This window comes from Urocampus carinirostris, chromosome 19, assembly GCF_059441175.1.
Source record: "Urocampus carinirostris isolate Australia breed hairy pipefish chromosome 19, RoL_Ucar_1.0, whole genome shotgun sequence".
NCBI classification, from domain to species: domain Eukaryota; kingdom Metazoa; phylum Chordata; class Actinopteri; order Syngnathiformes; family Syngnathidae; genus Urocampus; species Urocampus carinirostris.
Window position 1 is genome coordinate 23,008,448 of NC_142367.1, and position 19,954 is coordinate 23,028,401.

General features: G+C 42.2%; 1 protein-coding gene and 1 long non-coding RNA gene across 5 annotated transcripts in view; one reads left to right on the forward strand and one right to left on the reverse strand.

Annotated features, from left to right (window-relative positions):
- Nucleotides 1-19,954, forward strand: part of LOC148347785 (uncharacterized) — a 33,490-nt gene that overhangs the window by 1,027 nt on the left and 12,509 nt on the right. Inside the window, exons 2-5 of the long non-coding RNA XR_015847995.1 lie at nt 1,803-1,949; nt 2,019-2,180; nt 4,948-5,108; nt 5,562-5,692. This is a non-coding gene — a long non-coding RNA (uncharacterized LOC148347785). The remainder of the gene's footprint in view (nt 1-1,802; nt 1,950-2,018; nt 2,181-4,947; nt 5,109-5,561; nt 5,693-19,954) is intronic.
- kcnh6b (potassium voltage-gated channel, subfamily H (eag-related), member 6b) lies at nt 12,694-17,547 on the reverse strand. 4 transcript variants are annotated; one of them, XM_088323590.1, is made up of 12 exons: nt 17,309-17,547; nt 17,142-17,243; nt 16,041-16,466; nt 15,575-15,968; nt 15,284-15,483; nt 14,942-15,194; nt 14,637-14,830; nt 14,457-14,562; nt 14,134-14,388; nt 13,814-13,994; nt 13,285-13,468; nt 12,694-13,193 (listed from the first exon to the last, which is right to left on the reverse strand). In XM_088323590.1, the coding sequence occupies exons 2-12, from the start codon at nt 17,241-17,243 to the stop codon at nt 12,975-12,977; spliced, it is 2,514 nt and encodes an 837-aa protein (XP_088179716.1). In that variant the 5' UTR covers nt 17,309-17,547; the 3' UTR covers nt 12,694-12,974. The 4 variants fall into 4 exon arrangements, with proteins under 4 accessions (XP_088179716.1, XP_088179715.1, XP_088179714.1 ...); XM_088323589.1 differs by having other exon boundaries at nt 17,100-17,243; XM_088323588.1 differs by having other exon boundaries at nt 15,575-16,466; nt 17,100-17,243.

A 19,954-nucleotide genomic window follows, 5' to 3' on the forward strand; every position in this document is an offset into this window, starting at 1 on the left:
CTAGAAAGATAGGTTAAAAAATAAGGGAGCTGGATAGCTAGCTTGAGGAATTGAAAGCCGTCTAAATATCTTGAAAGAAAGCTGAAACAAAGCTAAATATCTCTCTAAAAAGGAGGCCAAAATTTAGCTTGCAAACCAAACAACTGGAATGCTAGCTAGGAAATATGTAAAAATATAAGGAGCTAGCTAGATAGCTTGTAAATAGCTAAAGAAAAGTAGCTTGATAGTTAACTACAAAGGTAAACAGGTTAAAAGAAACACAAGGTAGCTAGATAGATAGCTTAAAGAATGGAAAGCAGTCTAAATATCAAGAAAGAAAGCTGAAAAAAAGAAAGATATCTAGCTCAAAAGGAGGCCAAAATTTAGCTCGCGAACTCACAAGCTGAAATGCTAGCTAGGAAATATGCAAAAATATAAGAAGCTAGCTAGATAGCCTGCTAAATAGCTAAAACGTGAGCTTGATAACTAGTAAGTGTTATTAAGGGCTATAGAAATAAACATGACTTACAGGTTAAAAAAACATAAGGGAGCTAGATAGCAAGCTAAAAGAGTAAAAAAGTAGTCTAAATATTCAGATTGAAAGTTAAAACAAATATCTATCTAAAAAAGGAGACTAAAATGTAGCTTGCAATCTAACAAACAAGCTGAAATGTTAGCTAGAAAACATGCAAAAATATAAGAAGCTAGCCAGATAGCTTGCTAAATAGATAAAAAAAGTAGCTTGATAGTTAGCTAGAAAGGTAAACAGGTTTAAAAAAAAACATAAGGTAGCTAGCTAGGTAAAAAAATTGGAAAGCCGTCTAAATATCAAGAAATAATGCTGAAACAAAGCAGGCTAAATTTTGGCTAAAAAGGAGGCCAAAATTTAGCTCACGGACACACAAGCTGAAATGCTAGCTAGAAAACATGCAAAAATATAAACTAGCTAGCTAGCTTGCTGAATTGCTAAAATGTTAGCTTGATAACTAGAAAATGTGATTAAGGGCTATAGAAATTAACATGACTTAAACAGGTTAAAAAAACATTAGGGAGCTGGGTAGCTAGCTAAAAGAGTAAAAAAGTAGTCTAACTATTCAGATTGAAAGTGAAAACGAATATCTAGCTAAAAAAGGAGACCAAAATGTAGCTTGCAATCTAACAAGCTGAAACGTTAGCTAGAAAACATGCAAAAAATATAAGAAGCTAGCCACATAGCTTATTAAATAGCTAAAAAGTTAGCTTGATATTTACATCAAAAGGTTAACATGTTAAAAAAAACAAGCGAGCTACATAGCTCGCTAAAAGAGTAAAAAAGTAGTCTAAATATTCAGTTTGAAAGTTAAAACGAATATCTAGCTAAAAAAGGAGACCAAAATGTAGCTTGCAATCTAACAAGCTGAAACGTTAGCTAGAAAACATGCAAAAAATATAAGAAGCTAGCCACATAGCTTGTTAATCAGCTAAAAAGTTAGCTTGATATTTACATCAAAAGGTTAACATGTTAAAAAAACAAGCGAGCTACATAGCTAGCTAAAAGAGTAAAAAAGTAGTCTAAATATTCAGATTGAAAGTGAAAACAAAGCTAAATATCTAGCTAAAAAGGAGACCAAAATTTAGCTTGCAATCTAACAAGCTGAAATGTTAGCTAGACAACATGCAAAAATATAAGAAGCTAGCCAGATAGCTTGTTAAATAGCCAAACAGTTAGCTTGATAGTTTACTAGAAAGGCTAATGGATGGATGGAAAAAAAATCCCCTACAAAAATTGAATGGCATACACAAATTGAAATGATAAAAAACGTTTTTAATAAAATATGTTTCAGTTATTTCCAGCATTTCACCCAAAGACTATTAAACTTTCCGAGATTATTCAAATGAAGCAAAGGCATGACGGCGGAGCCCAACGTCGAAGTCAAGGCGATGGGAACTGCCATGGTGCAGGCGAAAAAACGCAGATCCAGCACCAGCAGGTGGCCGCAGATGTAAAGAACCACTGGCGGAAAGTAGGAAATAATCGCCACCACCAAACTGTTTTTCAGAATGTGAAGCGCTCTCTTCTTCTGCGGGTGGACGCCTTTGCCGTTCCTGTCCGGCGCCACCAAAGCCCGTATGATGAACGTGTCGCAAATCCCGATGACCACCATAGCGGCGATGAAGAACGAGGTGGAAAACATGCTGAAGTACAACGTGTGGAAGCAAAAGTAAAGTCCTCCGGTGATGAAAGTCACAATCCAGACCATGACCACTCCCACCACCCTGGGCGTCAGACTTTTCATCCTCCGGTAGAAAATCGGGTGGACCACGGCCACGTAGTTATCCACACAAATGCACGCCATCATGAGAGGTCGGCCGCACACGTTCAAGGAGTAAAACAAATTGGAGAAACTTTCCACCCACCGGTTATTAAACTTCATCTGATTCGTGATGGCCATCGGTATGTTGAGTAAGAAAACCGTGTCCATGAGCGACTGGTTCAAGCAAAACAGATTGACCGAGGTCAGAGCGGCTCCGCATTTGTAGGCTTTGTAAATCTCCCACAAGATGGCAAAACTGGCAGGAAGTCCCAGCGCGCAGCAGATTAACGAAACCACCGCCCAGATGTAAATCCCGGTATCCATGCCGACGCAATACACAAAAAGGGTGACGTCCTCGAACGGTCGAAGCGCCGAGAAATTCTCGGTCATTCTGTCTTATCGGACGAAATTCAACGATGGTGTAATACCTCCCGTAGAGCGAGAACGTGCAAATTTCTGGCCGGTTTTGACAAGCGCGGCACGTCTTTATGGAAAAGAGCAGGAGGCGTGTGATGATAACCAAACGAATCCATCCGACGTGTTTTACAGCGACACGGTTGACTTCATTTCAATATCATTTGGAAGATTTTCCATTCATGTGCTATATTGTTCCCGGGTCGGTAGAACTGCAGTCAACCCTCGTTTATCACGGCGGTTACGTTCCAAAAATACACTTAATCGACGAAATGTGTTAAGTATAATGCAGTGTTCGTTTTACCTGGGAAAAGTGATGGGTCCCGGGGACTCGCATGCTCAGAAATCTATGGGTCCCAACCAATGTTCCCTGTAATTTTCCTTTCGAGTCTGAGCGTTCACACAAAGTCAGGGAGTAACGCTTGAAACAACAGTGAGCAACTGTAATCCCAAGTGTGGCAAGATAATTATCAAACATGTCCAAAACTTGACATCAAGTTACATTTTGCTGAGTTTCCGGCAATGCAAAATTATTTTGCTCTTTTGAATGAATTGACTCATGTACGATGGCCTACAAAGGTCATTTGTTTTTACAATTCTTTCACAAGATATCCATTTCTTCTTTTTTTCCTGATATATTTTGTCGCATAATATTCACATTTTGGGGGGCTTATTTAGTCGGTTGTAAGATACAGAACTGTACTTCTCACATTTTTTAGTGGAAGTACAATGTTGGCAACGAGATTGACTTGATATAATTGGAAATTATTTGAATGCAACATAAAATTTTTCTTTTTTCCATGATTTTTTTCTACTTTTTTTTTTAATTCCTTTAAAAAATCTCATTGTGTTTATTTTTTCCTAGGTGTTCCTTTTTTCTTTTTGTTCTCTATTTACTTTTTTCCTTTGTTTCTTTTTTTCTGGCTTTTTTCTGAATTTTTCTTTCTTTTTTTTCTTCCTTTCGTTTCTTTTTTCTCTGCTTTTTACTACTTTTTCATTTTGGTATCTTTTTCTTTTTTTGTTCTATTTCCCCCCCCTTCCTTTAAGTCATTTTGTGCACAATTTTACATAATATTTGGTCGTATAGGGATTAAAGAAGGAAAAAACAACCCGAAAGAGCCGGCTCCTTTTAGTGAGCCGAGCCGAAGAAGCCGGTTCTCGACAAACTCTACTTACTTTACTCGACTTCGTTCTACTTCGACTCGGCTTCAAAATACCGCATTTAGGACACAACGTCGGGGGAACTCGTGTATTTTGACCTTCATGCACTGTAACTTTGACTTAAGTCGCTTCTTAATTATTAATTATTAGTAATTTTGAGCCCTGATTTTTGTGCGCTGGCTCGATTTTCTCGTGCGCTCAGAATGTGCGAGCAGTGCGCAATTGCGCACGCGCGCAGCTTAGAGGGAGCACTGGTCCCAACAGAGGTCTATGGGTCCCCAAAATTTTGTGTTATCCAGGTTGGAATTGTAAATCGGCGACAAATATAAAAATAAATCTATATATTCATTCCGTTTTAATCATCATGGTTTATTGGTAGTACAAATCAGTTATCACTTCAAGATTTTTCAGTTCATATATTCTTCGTGGTTTGCTGTCCCGCCATAGTTGTAATGCCTTCTCAAGGTCCAATCCATTATCGTCCTCCTCCAGGAATATAATCGAGTCCATATTGGCAGAAAAGTCCTTTTCTTGTTAGTATTCTTTTGTCTATTTTCTTTCGTCGAATCGTTTGCTTCAACACACGTGTTTTCCTTGCCTTCGCGATCTTCTGAAGAATTTCTCCGCCGTTTTTTCGTGCCGGTATTATTGCCGTTGTTACCACTTTCTGCGTTATGTTCCGACTTATTACTGACACTGAAGAAATTACTAATTTTGTGTCAAAAAAGGTGCGTCCTGGGGACGCACGTTGATTTGACACTATGCGTCCCCAGCAAAAATGATGCGTCCAGGACGCGGGGACGCGGGCAAACCAGAACACTGATATTGCAACACTGAAACATGTCCCTGCCTATATTTTGTCAAGTTTCTTCATTTATACTGAGGGATTTTTTATTTTATTTATTTGACTACAAGGGATTTAATATCATACTAATTACATTTGTTGAATGCAGTGGGGATTTTTCACAGGAGGCTGAAGGTCGAGGACAGGTAGAGTGTTTTGGCTGGGAAATTTTGATAGCGGGGCGCTGACGAGGGAATTAGGCCTTGTTTTGATAAACGCTTGGCATTGCTTTGAGCTGATACAAGTTTCCTTTAGACGTGGAGGCGTCTTCCGGCGAGGAGGAGGTGAAGTTGGCACCTTCGTGACGCACCGGTCAGACGAGGTGGGGAGTTCCTGGCCCGCCCATGGGGGGTGGCCGATGCCCCGACGTGTCAAAAAGACGGAAGACGGAAGAAGAGAGAGACGAGAGATGGCAGGTTCGACAAAGACTAATTCGGCTAAATTCGATGGAATCCACTTGATAAATACTTTAAGAAAATAAATCTGCCCCTGTGTGGAAAAGCCTCTCTCTCGTCAATATTTTTCCTTAAAATTAAGAAACGAGCATGCATTGTTAGGAGAATTAAGTTTGTGTTTGGTTAATGGAGTCAGATAACTAATTCGAACAATTTGGTAAACGCTACATTTGTAATAATATCGTTTTTTCCCTAACAATACCTTTTAAAGATTTAATTTTCGTCATGCGGAGGTTTTTGGAGTTTTTCCCTTGCCCTCATGTAGGTTTTAGATCAGGGGCTAGTATAATAATAGTCTGTATTCTGTCCACCTCTCTGAGAGCTCCACAAATTAGTGGAGTGCATAGGTGGGAGGTCACATCAGGCAAAGTCCAGCTCTTGTCCCTGTTGACAGAATGCAATTGATATCCTCAGGCAAAGGTTGAGCGGCTCGAGCAAGATTTCCCCAAGGATGACGAAGTTATAATGACTATAAGGGGTGGCCAACCCGGTCCTCAAGAGCCACATGTCCTGCATATTTCTGGAGTTTCTCCGCTCAATTTCAGGTGAGTCCAATCAAACATCTAGTTGGATCCGCCCATCTCTGTCTGTCCCTCACCCCCTCATACCCCCCCCCCCCCCCCCCTCCGGAGGAAAACAAAGCCTATACAACGAGAGTACAAACATCTTCTTTGTTCCTTTATCTCCTTGTTTTCCTTATATCCTCACTGTAAAATGTGGAACTGGAGTGCCACGTCCAATTTCGTTGTCACAATATATCCCATGTTGTAACAATGACAATAAAGGTATATTCTATTCTATTCTATTCTTTTCTTCGCCCTTCTTTCGTTAGGGCAAAAGAATAAATCCACTCAAAGAATTGGGAACGCACTTCCTGTTTACCACGTGATCACTTCAAGCTGCATTTGTTACCGCTGCGCTTCAGTTTTGTTCATTCTTCCTCATCTACCGCAACAGTGCCCTGTAGAGGAATTTACATCCCATAACCCGATACAACACATACTGTATAGTAATTGGCTTATTCTCTTCCGCGGTGTGGTTAAGGAAAAGCTAGGGTGTTCTCAGGCTGACTCAATAAAAAGACGCTTGTTTTCATCACCTTTTTACAATTAGAATTGCCTTTTTTTTTATCATTGATGACAATGCGGTTAGACATTGCACTCCAGAATGATCTCGTGATAAAGATGTTGGCAAGCTGTTTGGATTGATTTTCATTTTGTTTGTCGCATTTTATGTTAGTTTTGCCGGAGATCAAAGCCAGGAGAGAAAGCTTACCGCGTGTTGTGAGTCATCATTTGATTCATATTTAGTTTCTTTTGTCTTTTATTAGCATATTTGGTATTGGAGTCATCCAAAAGTCATTGAAAGTAATCCAGTTAAAGTAACTCTACCCAACCCTGATTTTATATATATATATATTTTTCAGTCTTGTGCACTTGTTTAGGATGGTGATGGCCCTGAAAAAGAAACGTTTTTTTTTTTAATATTGTTGGCCCTCTGCGGTATCGCAAGCCACCAGACTATGCTTTGCGGAGAAGTCAGACCTTTTTGCCCTCATCGTGAACACACTTTTCTTGAGTAAGGGTAAAATTGAGGGCAAGTGGGAGTAATCAGGGCCTAAATACCTAGATCCTTCATGAATTAGATGAGTCTGTTATGACATTTTATTCTCTAAATTGTTAAGAAGTAAATATTACAATGTACCGTTTACCAAATTGTTCGAATTGGTTATCTGACTCCATTAACCAAACACGACCTTCATTTACCTAACAGTGCGCGCTCGTTTCTTGATGGGAAAAGATGGACAAGAGACCGGCATTTCCACACGGGGGCAGATTTAATTTCTTAAATAATTTAGCGAAGTGAACTCCATCGAATATATGGCCGAATTAGTGTCGCTCGAGTCTCCGTCAAGCCTCCTCTCCTGTTCTTCAGCTTTCTTCCTTCTCGACCCGCGTCTCTCTGCAAGCTGGTGTGCCGGCTCCTCCCATGGGCGTTCCAGGAGAACCCCCTCGCCTCGATGTCTGAAACGGTCAAAACATCCCCGAGCGTTTCTACGTCACCAGGGCCCCTCTGCGTCGAGAAGTGCTGATTATCTTTCAGCCCTTTGTCCCAGTTCCCCGCTGTTCCTGTAAACATCATTCTCAACTAGGTTGCATTGACCTAGCCCCACAGCTCAGCCAGTGAATATCTCATCTCATCTCATTAGCTGCACCGCTTATCCTCAGTAGGGTCGCAGGGGTGCTGGAGCCCATCCCAGCAATCATCGGACAGTGGGCAGGGGACACCCTGAACTGGTTGCCAGCCAATCGCAGGGCACACAGGGACAGACAACTCGCTCACTCATTCACACCTAGGGACAATTTGGACCGGCCAATTCACCTGAAATGCATGTCTTTGGAATGTGGGAGGAAACCGGAGTGCCCGGAGGAAACGGGGAGAACATACAAACTCCGCACAGGAAGTCGGGTAGCTGCATTTGAACCCACACAGGAGGTTCCCAAGACCTTAGAACTGTGCCACACACGCGCTAACCACTGCGCCGCCGTGCGGCCCTCCAGTGAATATCTTTTGCTTTTAAATGTAATTTGTATTTGATCGTACAAAATCCTTTATAGTCAAATGTATAGAAACCTTCAATATTTACGGCCAACTCTTGATCAATGTACTCCCTTGTTTTTGTCTCCATGGGCAACTGGTGGTTGTGTGGGACCACAGTGAAGAAACACAGATTAGTGCAGTAAAGGGTAGTCTTTTATTTGTCAGGGTCTGGTACTGTGAAAGTCACTAGAGGCAACAATCGTGATCCACGGGCAGGCAGCGGACGGTGTTCCAGTAAATTCATGTAGAAAAGGCGACAGTCCAAGAGTTCATCAGGCGGCTTTCGTGATCCAGAGATTTGGTACACTGATACAAGTGTGGTTGAGACCAATGTTCCCTGTAATTTTCCTTACGGGTCTGAGCGTTCACACAAAGTCGGTGAGCAACGCTTGAAACTACAGTGAGCAACCATAATCCCAAGTGTGGCAAGATAATTCATTATTAAACATGTCTAAAACTTGACATCAAGTTACATTTTTCCAGCAACACAAAATGATTTTTCTCTTTTGAATGGATTGACTCATGTACTATTGCAAAGGTTGTACGTTTGTTCTTACAATTCTTTCACAAGATATCCATTTTTTTTTATTTCCTGACATTTTTGTCGCATAATATTAACATTTTTGGGGGCTTATTTAGTCGGTTTGTAAGATACAGAACTCTACTTAATCACATTTTTAAGTGGAAGTACAATGTTGCCAGCAAGATTCACTTGAAATAATTGGAAATTATTTAAATGCAACACAAACTACTTCTTCGTTTTTCCGTGTTTTTTTCTACTTTTTAAAAAATTCCTTTAAAAAAAATCTCATTGTGTTTATTTTTTCCGAGCTGTTACTTTTTTCTTTTTGTTCTCTATTTACTTTTTTCCTACATTTCTTTCTTTTCTTCTTGCTTTTTTCTAAATTTTTCCTTCTTTTTTTCTCTTCCTTTTGTTTCTTTTTTTTCTCAGCTTTTTACTACTTTTTCATATTGGTATTTTTTTCTTTTTTGTTCTATTCCCCCCTTTGTCTGAGTCATTTTGTGCATCATTTTACATAATATTTAGTCATGTCGGGATGAAAGAAGCAAAAACAACCCGAAGAGCCGTTTAGGACCCGAAAGAGCCGGTTCCTTTTAGTGAGCCGAGCCGGAGAAGCCGGTTCTCGACAAACTCTACTAACTTTACTCAACTTCGTTCTACTTCGACATTGACTTCAAAATACCGCATTTAGGACACAGCGTCAGGGGAACCTGTGTATTTTGACCTTCATGCACTGTAACTTTGACTTAAGTCGCTTCTTAATTAGTCATTTTGAGCCCTCATTTTTGTGCGCTGGCTAGATTTTCTTGTGCAGCTTAGAGGGAACACTGGTTGAGACGTGACAAGAAAGACCAAAAAAGGGAAGAGGACGAGTTGGGATAGGAGGGAAAAACGTGAGAAAATCAAGACAAGTGACTGTGAGGAGAAAAACAGAGAGGGAGAGAGAAACCTACAGAGAAACAGGAAACTGAGTGCAAGTAAAATCTATTACTTATAGCATCTAGCCCATAGAGAATTGAATTTACCCAGATTACTCAAATAGAGCAAGGGCATGACCGCGGAGCCCAACGTGGAAGTCGAAGTGATGGGAACCGCAATCTTGCATTTGAAGACTCTGTGATCCATCACAGCCGCGTGTCCCACAAAGTAGACCACCACCGGAGGAAGGTAGGAGATGACCACAATCACCAAGCTGTTGGTCAGAATCTGAAGGGCTCTCTGCTTCTGCGGATGTACGCCTTTGCCGCTCCCGTCCGGCGCCAACAGCGCCCGGATGACCAACGCGTCGCAAATCCCGATGATCGCCACCACGCTGATAAAAATCGACGGGGAAAACATGGTGAAGTACAACTCGTGGAAGCAGAAGTAAACTCCGCCGATGATCAAAGTCGCCATCCAAACCAGGAGCACCCCCACCACCCTGGGTGTCAAGGTTTTCATTCTGCGGTAGAAAATGGGGTAGACGACAGCCACGTAGTAATCCACGCAGATGCACACCGTCAGGAGGGGCCGACCGCAAATGCTGAAGGTGTACGCCAAGTTCCCCAAAGCTTGTAACAACCAAATATTATATATCATCTGATTCATGATCGCGATCGGTATATAGAGTAAGAAAATCGTGTCCATGAGCGAGAGGTTCATCAAGAACAGATTGGAGGTGGTTAGAACAGCTCCGCTTTTGTAGGCTTTGAAAATATCCCACAGGATGACAAAACTGGCAGGAAGTCCCAGCAGACAGCAAACTAAGGAAAACCCCGCAGTCACGTAAAGCCCGATCTCCATCCCGACGCAAAATTCAATAATTGTTACGTCCCCGAATTGCGGACGCGCGGAGGAATTGTTCGCCATCCTGGTCTCAGGGGAACAAATTCAACAATGTCTTCCATATACGAAGAACTTGCAAATGTCTGGTTAGTTTTTGCCGGTTTGCAGCACGGATTTATGGAAAAGAGCCAGAGCCGTGTGATGATAACTATACAAATGCGGCTGATGTGTTCACAGGGGAGCAACTCGCTTTGTTTCTATGCCATTTAGAAGGCTTTTTTTCTGAATTTTTCCTGCTCTTTTTTTCTCTTTTTCTCCTTTTGTTTCGTTTTTTTTTCTCAGCTTTTCACTACTTTTTCATTTTGGTATTTTTTTTCTTTATTGTTCTATTCCCCCCTTCCTTTAAGTCATTTTGTGCACAATTCTACATAATATTTGGTCATATAGGGATGAAAGAAGCAAAAGAGCCGTTTGGGACCCGATAGAGCCGGTTGTTTTCAGTGAGCCAAGCCGAAGAAGCCGGTTCTCGAAAAACTTTACTTAACTTCGTTCTACTTCGACCTTGACTTCCAAATACCGCATTTAGAACACAGCGTCTGGGGATTCTGTGTATTTTTACCTTCATGCACTGTAACTTTGACTTAAGTCGCTTCTTAATTAGCAATTTCGAGCCCTGGTTTGTGTGAGCTGGCTAGATTTTCTTGTGCGCGGAAAAGCTCTGGGTAGTGCGCAATTGCGGACACACGCAGCTTAGAGGGAACAATGCCCATGGCTGGTAAAATGTTCTAAGTTTAGAATAGAAAATATATGTACCTTTATTATCATTGTTACAAAATGGATTGAACATATTGTGACAACAAAATTGGACGTTGCACTCCAGGTTCACATTTTACAGTAAAGATAGAGGAGAACAAAGATTTGTATTGTATTGTCCTTGTTGCAGGCTTTATTTTCCTACAGAGGGGTGAGTATGAGGGGGTGAGGGACAGACAGAGATGGTCGGATCCAGCTAGGTGGGGGGACGGGGGAAGCTCTGTACGCATGTTTGATGTTACTGTACACACGGTCCAGTGTTTTTTCCCCACAGTCCACGTATTGAATGAATTTGGGAAGTACAGTCCTTAAGCATGTCTGATTAAAGTCACTGGAGATGATTAAAGCTCCGTCGGGGTGTGCAAGCTGCTGTTTGATAGCAGCGAGTAGGAGATTTAGCGCGATGCTAACGTAAGCATCCGGTGGAACGTAAACAGCAATCACAATGACCACAGTAAGCTCTCTCTGTAGATAGAAGGGTCTACACAATACTGCTAGAAACTCTATACTGGGTGAGCAGTGTGTGTCAATGATTCGGCTGTTATTGCAGCGCATAGTCCCCCACCCCTGTTTTTACCAGAGTCTCCGTCTCTGTTGTGCCGGTGTATCGTGCGTCCTGCTAGTTGGACTGCGGCGTCAGGGAAGCCAAGACTTTGTGATAACAGAAATACTCAAATTCACTCCTTTTGTGAACGATAGATCTGGCATTGGTCAGGAACATGCTCAGAAGCGCTGGTCTATGTGGTAGCCTCCTTAGCCTAGCAGCTAGGCCCGACCGGCAGCCTCGCTTTTGCTTTCGCTCCCTCCGCCGTCTCCGTCGTTTGTTGGGCAGGCAGATCACCCAGGGAGATCCCGGTGGTCTCTGTATATCCCTCGGGACGTTGTGGATGTTATTGTCGTCGTGAAAGGAGTCGAAGGGAAAATATGAGGGATAAAAGAACAGTAAAAACAAAAAGACTAACTGGAGAGCCTGAAGCCGCTGCACTCGTGTGCGCCGCCATCTTGGCAAGCTTTACTGCTTTCTTAAGAGACAATGATAGATACTCTGATAAGCGGTAGCCAGAGTAGGAAAAAGGTGTCCATTAGTGTCAGATTCAACAAGAACAGATTGAAAGAAGCTAGTACAGCTCCGCTTTTGTTGGCTTTAAAGAATCTTCCACAGGAAGACAACACTCGAAGGAAGTCCCAGCATGCAGCAAATGAATGAAAGAAAATACCCAAATATAGAGTCGGGTATCCATGCCCACACGATTTAAAAATGAGAACCTCTTGTATCGTCAAAGCTCAGAGGGATTGTTTGCCATCCTGTTAACTCCTGTATCTCACATGACCAACTTCAACTTTGTTTACTGGAGGTCGTACACATTCTTGAAAATTTCTGTCTAGATTTTCCCAGGCACAGCACGTATTTATGGAAAACAGCAGGAGGCGTGTAATAATCAAACAAAAGTAACTAATGTGTTTACAGGGACACAGCTCACTTCAATTTAAATGCCATGGAAGATTTTTCACTTGTGTCTTGCCAGGTCAAGCTAATCTTTGGCGGACCAGAAGAGTCGCCAGAAGGCGACTCAAACTACCACCAAATATAGTTTGAGATCGAGTATACCTTGATGCATAGGGTAAAGAAGAACCACATACTGGATGGGTAGAGATGAATCGAATCTGATAAACCGCCGACTGGCTTGAGTATATCATTATCCGACTCCATTGTTCAGAAATCGGAGCTGCTGTAGAGACAATCCTAAGGACCATTACTCCACTCAAAGTGTAGTCATTTTTGTAATGTTCTTTTAATACAACCCGAGTTCAAAATCGTATATACAGTTATTTTGGAGGTCCGCACATCACCCTAGACTGGATGAAGTCGTCCATCTCTTTCTAATCAAAACAAATAATGTACAACCTTGAAAATGGGGTGTGTCCAGTCCAATCAGGCAAGAACTTCTCAAAATAAGTTGGGATTTTATATGTTCCTACCAAGCAGTTATCAATATAAATATTGCAGACATACGTCTGACTCGTTGAGTCGTAAAACCCGTGTCCATTCCCTCTGCCATTTGACTTTCGAGACTAACAAAGTATACTAATCACACCGAATACCGGTACTGAAGCTTGAATCTCTGTTAGGTGATAGGAAGTACTGGGTCTGAGACATGTTTCTGAATTACAGTCAGTCCTGAGGTGGTATCAAGGTTGTCCGGCAGTGAGGGGTAACGGCGAGAGGCACGTGCCGCCTGTTTTGTGAGAACTGTTGAACTGTTGTGAGTTTCCATTCCGGGAGTGTTGCTGAATACCAACTCCTGGGACATTTCTGTCAATTTCATATTCGAGTGGGTCAAACTCTGAAGTAACAAAGATAAAAACAGGATAATATATGTCACTGACGGGTGTTTTATCTCTGAAAAATGATTGATGAGTAGCTGGTACAAATACCTGAGTGGGTGTCCGGGTGTCTAGCTTCAAGGGGGCAATTGGGTACATTGCATGAAGCAGGCTCGCCGAATCATCCCCGAGTGTCCGAGACGACACGGTGCTGTAAGCTGGAGGGACGGGAGCAATCTGCCGCTGGAGAAGCTGGAGAATGACGTTGATGTCGGCCGTCATACGAGTCTCTAATCTGGTAAAAGTGTGCCAGGTATTAACAAACCACAACACGGAGACATCCATCTATCCATCATCTACACCGCTAATTCTCAGTAGGGTCGCAGGGGTGCTGGAGCCCATTCTAGCTGTGGGCAGGAGACACCCTGAACTGGTTGGACTGGCCAATTTACTCGACATACATGTTTTGAATATGTAGGAGTGCCCAGAGGAAACCCACGCACGCATGGGGAGAACATGCAAACTCCCCACAGGAAGGCTGGTCGCTGAATTTGAACCCATGACTCCAGAACTGTGCCATGGACGCCCTAACCTCTCAGCTGTTGTGCCGCACAACATGGAGACAGCTTTTAACACTGACCTGTTCAGTTGGGAATGCAAAACTTCTAATCGTGACTCGAGCTCACTGGGCCGCTCTTCGATAAACGGCGGCGGATGGTGCGAGTTGCGGACTGAAGCTGATCGCCAGGCTCGGTTTGTGAAATGCTGAGATCGTCGATCCGTCCAGTAGTGCAACATTTCCGGCACATTTAAAGATGAAGCTGCAGACAATGAAATGAAAATAATGGGTTCATCTGATTGGGTGGTGATTTAGGCGATTACTTGAAGAGACTCCACTCACATGACTTGACATTATTCACAAATTTTAGGACTTATTATGGAAAACCCATACAGTTGTACCTTGACGACTCTGGTCCAACAATGCTTCCCTTCCCGGGGGTAGCAGCTGCACCTCAGACGGGGCGTACTCCCGCCTGCCCTCTTTGCATGGGTAAAAGTCTTCTTTGGGCCTCTGAGGATGAGGTTTCGCCAAGTCCTCGCTGGACTGGGAACACAGGGAACCACAGCTACAGCTGTTTTCCCAGAGGGGTTTGGCCAGGGAGCAACTGTGCTGGCAGGACTGAAGAGTGTAGGAATCGTCATGATCCATTCCGTCTGTTTAAGGTGGATAAAGTGAGAAGATTTGATGGCTGAGATGATAGAAGTCCATTTAGACACCTTACCTGGCCTTATTCTACAGTCCAGAGAGTGGATTTTGTGCCTTGACCTGTGGCGGTAATCGCTGTCATCCCCTGAATCATCGGTTAAAATTGGTCCGGCTTGATCTGCCTGGCGGACAAAAGAATTCCATGTTCTAGTTGTCCCAAACTACCATTGATCCTGTGTAAGATTTCCAAACCTACATCTCTGAGGTCAACCGTTAAGTCTAAGTTCCTCCAGAAGTTGTCTGCAAAGCTAGGGTACATATCCAGAACCTCCAGTAAATCGTCTCTCAGAATCCGGTGCAGGTCACAGTAGGTGATCGTGATAACATCCGAGTTGGACTTGCCAGGCTCATCATAAAGGTGGATCGGCTCACCAAAGATGTCATCCTTCTCTATAAGAAACGCCACATGTATCATCGCACCTTGTCGAGACAGAAACTGACATGGCAAAAACACAAGAGTCGATAGACCATCTCTTAAAGTTGTTGATGGTTACACTTTACCTAGTATGGCAACCACCACATCATCCCTGACGATCTGGATGGAACCCCGTGAAATAAAGAAGAGGGAGTCTAAGATGTCGCCGTAGTGGATGAGGGTGTCGCCTGGAGGCGCGTGGACTGTCTTGAATCTCATTGTCAAGGCACGCAGGCAAGCCTGGCTTCCTCCGCGGAAAGCTTTGCACGTCTGTAGTAGAGACCGGTTCAAGTGCAGACATATATCTGCTTGCAATGACTCTGGAAAGCCCTTCAAGACCTAAGTAACAGAATACAACTGTGAGGCCGACTTCCATAACCCTCATTGGACGATGGAAGCAAACGTGAAGGGTTCCATCTGAAACTTACAGCGTTCATGTCGATACCGTTGGTGTAGGACCAGGCATGTTGGAAGTATTCCTCCAGTCGCTGGCGCAAGCTCACAGGGATTTGGTGGAAGCGGATGAACTCTTTGACACGTAGCATCTGGGTGTGGTACCGAGTTGTGCCGGAGTACAACCGCTGGATGATGGCTGACACGTTCCCGAATATGCTAGCATACATCAGAGCTTAGCGGGAGGAAGCAATAAAAATGTAGTTCCAAGTCAATTCTAACATTTAGCAGTGTGGTTAAGAGTCTCAAATTATTGATTTACTCACAGCCAATGACCATGACACAGATTGAGAAGATCTTCTCTGAGTTTGTGTTGGGAGAGACATTCCCGAAACCGACGCTCGTCAGACTGCTCAGGGTGAAGTAAAGCGCGGTCACATACTTGTCTTTGACCGACGGACCAGAGCTGGAGTCATTGTCATTGTACGTTTTGCCTAGTTGCTCAGCCAGGTTATCAAGCCAACCGGTCTCTGTGTAGGGCCTCTCCACGAAGCCAATGGCATACCAGATACAGGCGAGCCAATGGGCGATGAGCACAAAAGTGCACATAAGCAGGAATAGAACAGCGGCTCCGTACTCTGAATACCGGTCCAGTTTTCTCGCCACACGTACCAAGCGCAACAAGCGAGCGGTTTTGAGCAAACTTGTTAAAGTCGCCATCTGTGGAATTGAGGAAGAGATGATCAAGGTAGAGCAGATAGAGAATGTCAAATTCACCGGACATAGTCTTACCTCATCAGAGCCGGACCTAAAAATAAGAAGGTCAAACGGTATTGCTGCAAACAGATCAATGGGGAACCACCCTTTGATATAGTGCTTGGCGATCCGGCTGGGCTGCGTCACCACCTCGTCGTTGTGGTCCACGTAGGTGGTGCGCAGGTTGATGACTATGTCCACGATGAATAGCACGTCCACCATCAGGTCGGCCACGTTAAGTGGGTTGCACGTGTAGCCGCAGATCCTTTGCCGCACGTCCCGATGCTCATCCAGGAGAAAGGTCGCCGAGTATGGCGTGAACACGGCCGTGTAAAGCACCAGCAGCAGGATGATCCAGTCCCAGAAGGCTTTGAAGGGGCTGTAGTGGAGCAATATCCACCATGTTGTCTCTGGGACTTGAAGTTTGTGTTCCGGCAGCATGTCAGACTCCATGGAAAGGACCTGAAGACACAAATATATGACTTTTTAGTAGAGCATTGACTAGATCAAGAATATCCAAAAGGACAAAAAGCACACTAGTACAAGGACCATAGGCTTCATACTCAGTTTGGACTGAAGGTGAAACTCGAATTCTCTTAGGTCTTCTACTACTGAACTACTAAATATAAACCTTTTGAGACGGAGGTCTGTCTTGTCCAAAGTAGCATTCTTTGATTCGATCAGCATGTGGGTTCATCCTGATTGTCTTTGAACGAAAAAAAACAATATTTTGAGATTACATCCAGATTGTAATAAATTGGTCTAAGAAGAACATCCAGGTGGTAGGCTAAATCCTGCACAGGAAGTCTTCTTTGAATCTCTTTTGAGGGTTACGTTTCTAGCTTTTCAATGCCTTTGAGCTTCTGTGGCAGCCACCATCCCAAAGAGCCACTGATGCAGAATGCTGAGCCCCTGGGCAGCAACTCAATTGAGCTGCTGCTCAATGAAATGTTGCTCCCGGAAGGAGAACATACAGCCAACAAACAAATTACTGATTTTTCCACTGGTAGTCCAATTAACTGCAAGAATGAGCATTGTACTTTTAAGTCAGGAAACAAGCCGGACCTGCAAATACTTCTGACTCCCCAATCATACCTGGGTGACCTTCTCCGTGACGTTCTGAGAACGATCCTTCACCTTGGAGGGACTGAGAAGTTCCATCCTGGGGACTTGGGGAGATCGGCATTCGGGGATCCTGACGGCTGGTCCCACGCACTTCATCGGGTCCAGTTCAGTCATCTGATGGATGAGAAGTTCCCTTCCCATCATCAATTTAACAATAAATGTTCAAAGACCAAACGTACCTCATTTAAGTGTGGAGTGTTAGTCCCTTCTCACTCCAGGAGTCAAACATCCATTCATATTTTTTATCCCCATTCACGGTTTTGTAGTTTGGTATCTGAGTGTCGGACCCTTTACTCTGGCAAAGCCTGTGACGAGTGAGTGACCCGCAGCTTGCATGTCTTCTGTCAACGCTGAAAAAAAGATCAATGCCACGTTGTAGTCATAGTCAAAGTGAACGGAAAATCAATGGCTGTCATTGGTAAACACAGAAATAAAGCTCCAGGGCAGTTAACACGGACTTCCCCCTTTGACATATTACATTGTGTCCTTGTATGCGAGTAGTCGTGTAGCGTAGCATGAAGGGATCACGTGAAAGCTTTATTCGTCGGAAAAAAGAAAATGGTGGTGAAAAGGTATTTTAAAGGTTCATTTGAATTCAAACCTAATTCGATTTTAATATCGGCAGTAGCTCAGGAGGTAGAGCGATCGTTATAGGATTAAGGGATCCCAGTTCGAATCCCGGCTTGTCCGTGTTACATGTCAAAGTGTCCTTGGGTAAGACACTGAACCCCCAATACCCCCAATAAGCAGGTTAGCGCCTTACATGGCTGCAAGGCCGCTATTGGGAAATGTGAAGCACAATGTAAAGCGCTTTGGGAAGTCATTGACTTGAAAAGCGCTATATAAATGCAGATCATTTCAATAATAATAATAATAAAACACATCGTTGGAGATTTTTTCCATTTCCCCCATTTTTCTAAAGAGTTAAAAAATGGGGGGAAAATGGGAATAAACTCAGTGATGTGACTTAATGCTAACATACTGGCTAGGATAACTGCTATGCCAAGTAGTCAATACTTAGCAGGGTTGGGTAGGGTTACTTTAACTGGATTACTTTCAATGACTTTTGGATTACTCCATTACCAAATATGCTAATAAGAGACAAAAGAAACTAAATATAAATGAAATTATTAAATTTTGTGCAGGCTTGGGGAGTAACGGAATACATGGAACGGCAAAAATGGTGTTGGCAAGCTGTTTCATCAAGTTTAATATTTGAAAACACAATTAATCTCTGAATAATATTTATGCAGCGAAGCGGACGCTTCCCCGTTTTCTTTTACGGTTATCGAGAAACTTTCTTTCGTAGAATCGTCGACAGCGGCGAGACGTCCCCAGACGGTGTTAGAAATCGGGCCGGTCCTTCTTCAACTTGGAGTAGTCCGTGTTTATTGCGAAAAGCTGCCAAAAAAAAGGAAAGAGCGAGATGAACTTTGAGGCGAGATAAGAGAGAAGCAAAAGGATTCATCGGGTGTCATAAAATGGCCGCCGCTTTCTATGAAAAGGAGGGGACGATACGTGGAAATGAGGATACTCGTGGGAGGGAAATTTGACGTTTTGGTGACGGGGGCCGCACGGGGTTCTAAAATGGGGCCAGGGGCCTCGTTTTGGAGACCTAGGCGATTTTTGTCACCCGTGAATAAATATCCATTTCGATTTGCTTTTGAAACCTTCACAATGAATGATACAGCGTATATTAGGACCCTGTCTTGAGCACAATTTGATATTTAGTTTTCTCGTTTTGTTTTTTGTAGTATTATTGCAGTCAGATTTTTGGAGTATTTCTGTAGTATTTTTTTGTAGTTTTTTGGGGGTATTTCAATGGCTGTTTTTTGTAGTATTTTTGTTGTATTTTTTGTAGTATTTTTCTAGTTTTACTCTAGGGTTTTTGGTGTTTCAATAGCATTTTTTGGTAGTATTTCTGTAGTATTTTTATTGTATTTTTTTGTAGTTTTATTGTAGTTGTTTCGGTATTTCAATAGCAGTTTTTTTTAGTATTTCTGTATTATTTTGTTGTATTCTTTTTGTAGTTTTACTGTAGTTTTTTGGGGTATTTCAACAACTATTTTTTGTAGTATTTTTCTAGTTTTATTGTAGGGTTTTTTGGTATTTCAATAGCATTTTTTGTAGTATTTCTCTAGTATTTTTGTTGTATTTTTTGTAGTTTTATTGTAGTTTTTCGGGTATTTCAATAGCTGTTTTTTTGTAGTATTTCTGTATTATTTTTGTTGTATTTTTTGTAATTTTACTGTAGTTTTTTGGAGTATTTCAATAGCTGTTTTTTGTAGTATTTTTGTTGTATTTTTCTCTAACTTTTTGTAGTATTTTTCTAGTTTTACTGTAGGTTTTTTGGTATTTCAATAGCATTTTTTGGTAGTATTTCTGTTGTATTTTTTATAGTTTTACTGTAGTTTTTTTGGTATTTCAATAGCAGTTTTTTGTAGTATTTCTGTATTATTTGGGTTGTATTTTTTGTAGTTTTACTGTAGTTGTTTTGGTATTTCAATAGCAGTTTTTTTGTAGTATGTCTTTAGTATTTCCACAGATTTTTTTGTAGTATTTTTGTAGCTTTTTGGGTATTTCAATAAGTTTTTCTGTAGTATTTCTGTCATACTTTAGTTGTATTTAATGTAGTATTTTTGTAATTTTAATGTAGTTGCTTTGGTATTTCAAAAGCAGTTTTTGTAGTATTTCTGTTGTATTTTTTTAGTTTTACTGTAGTTGTTTTGGTATTTCAATAGCAGTAAATATGAATCAAATGACTAAATTTTGTGCAGGCTTGGTGAGTAACTGAATACATGGAACGGCAAAAATGATGTTTGGAT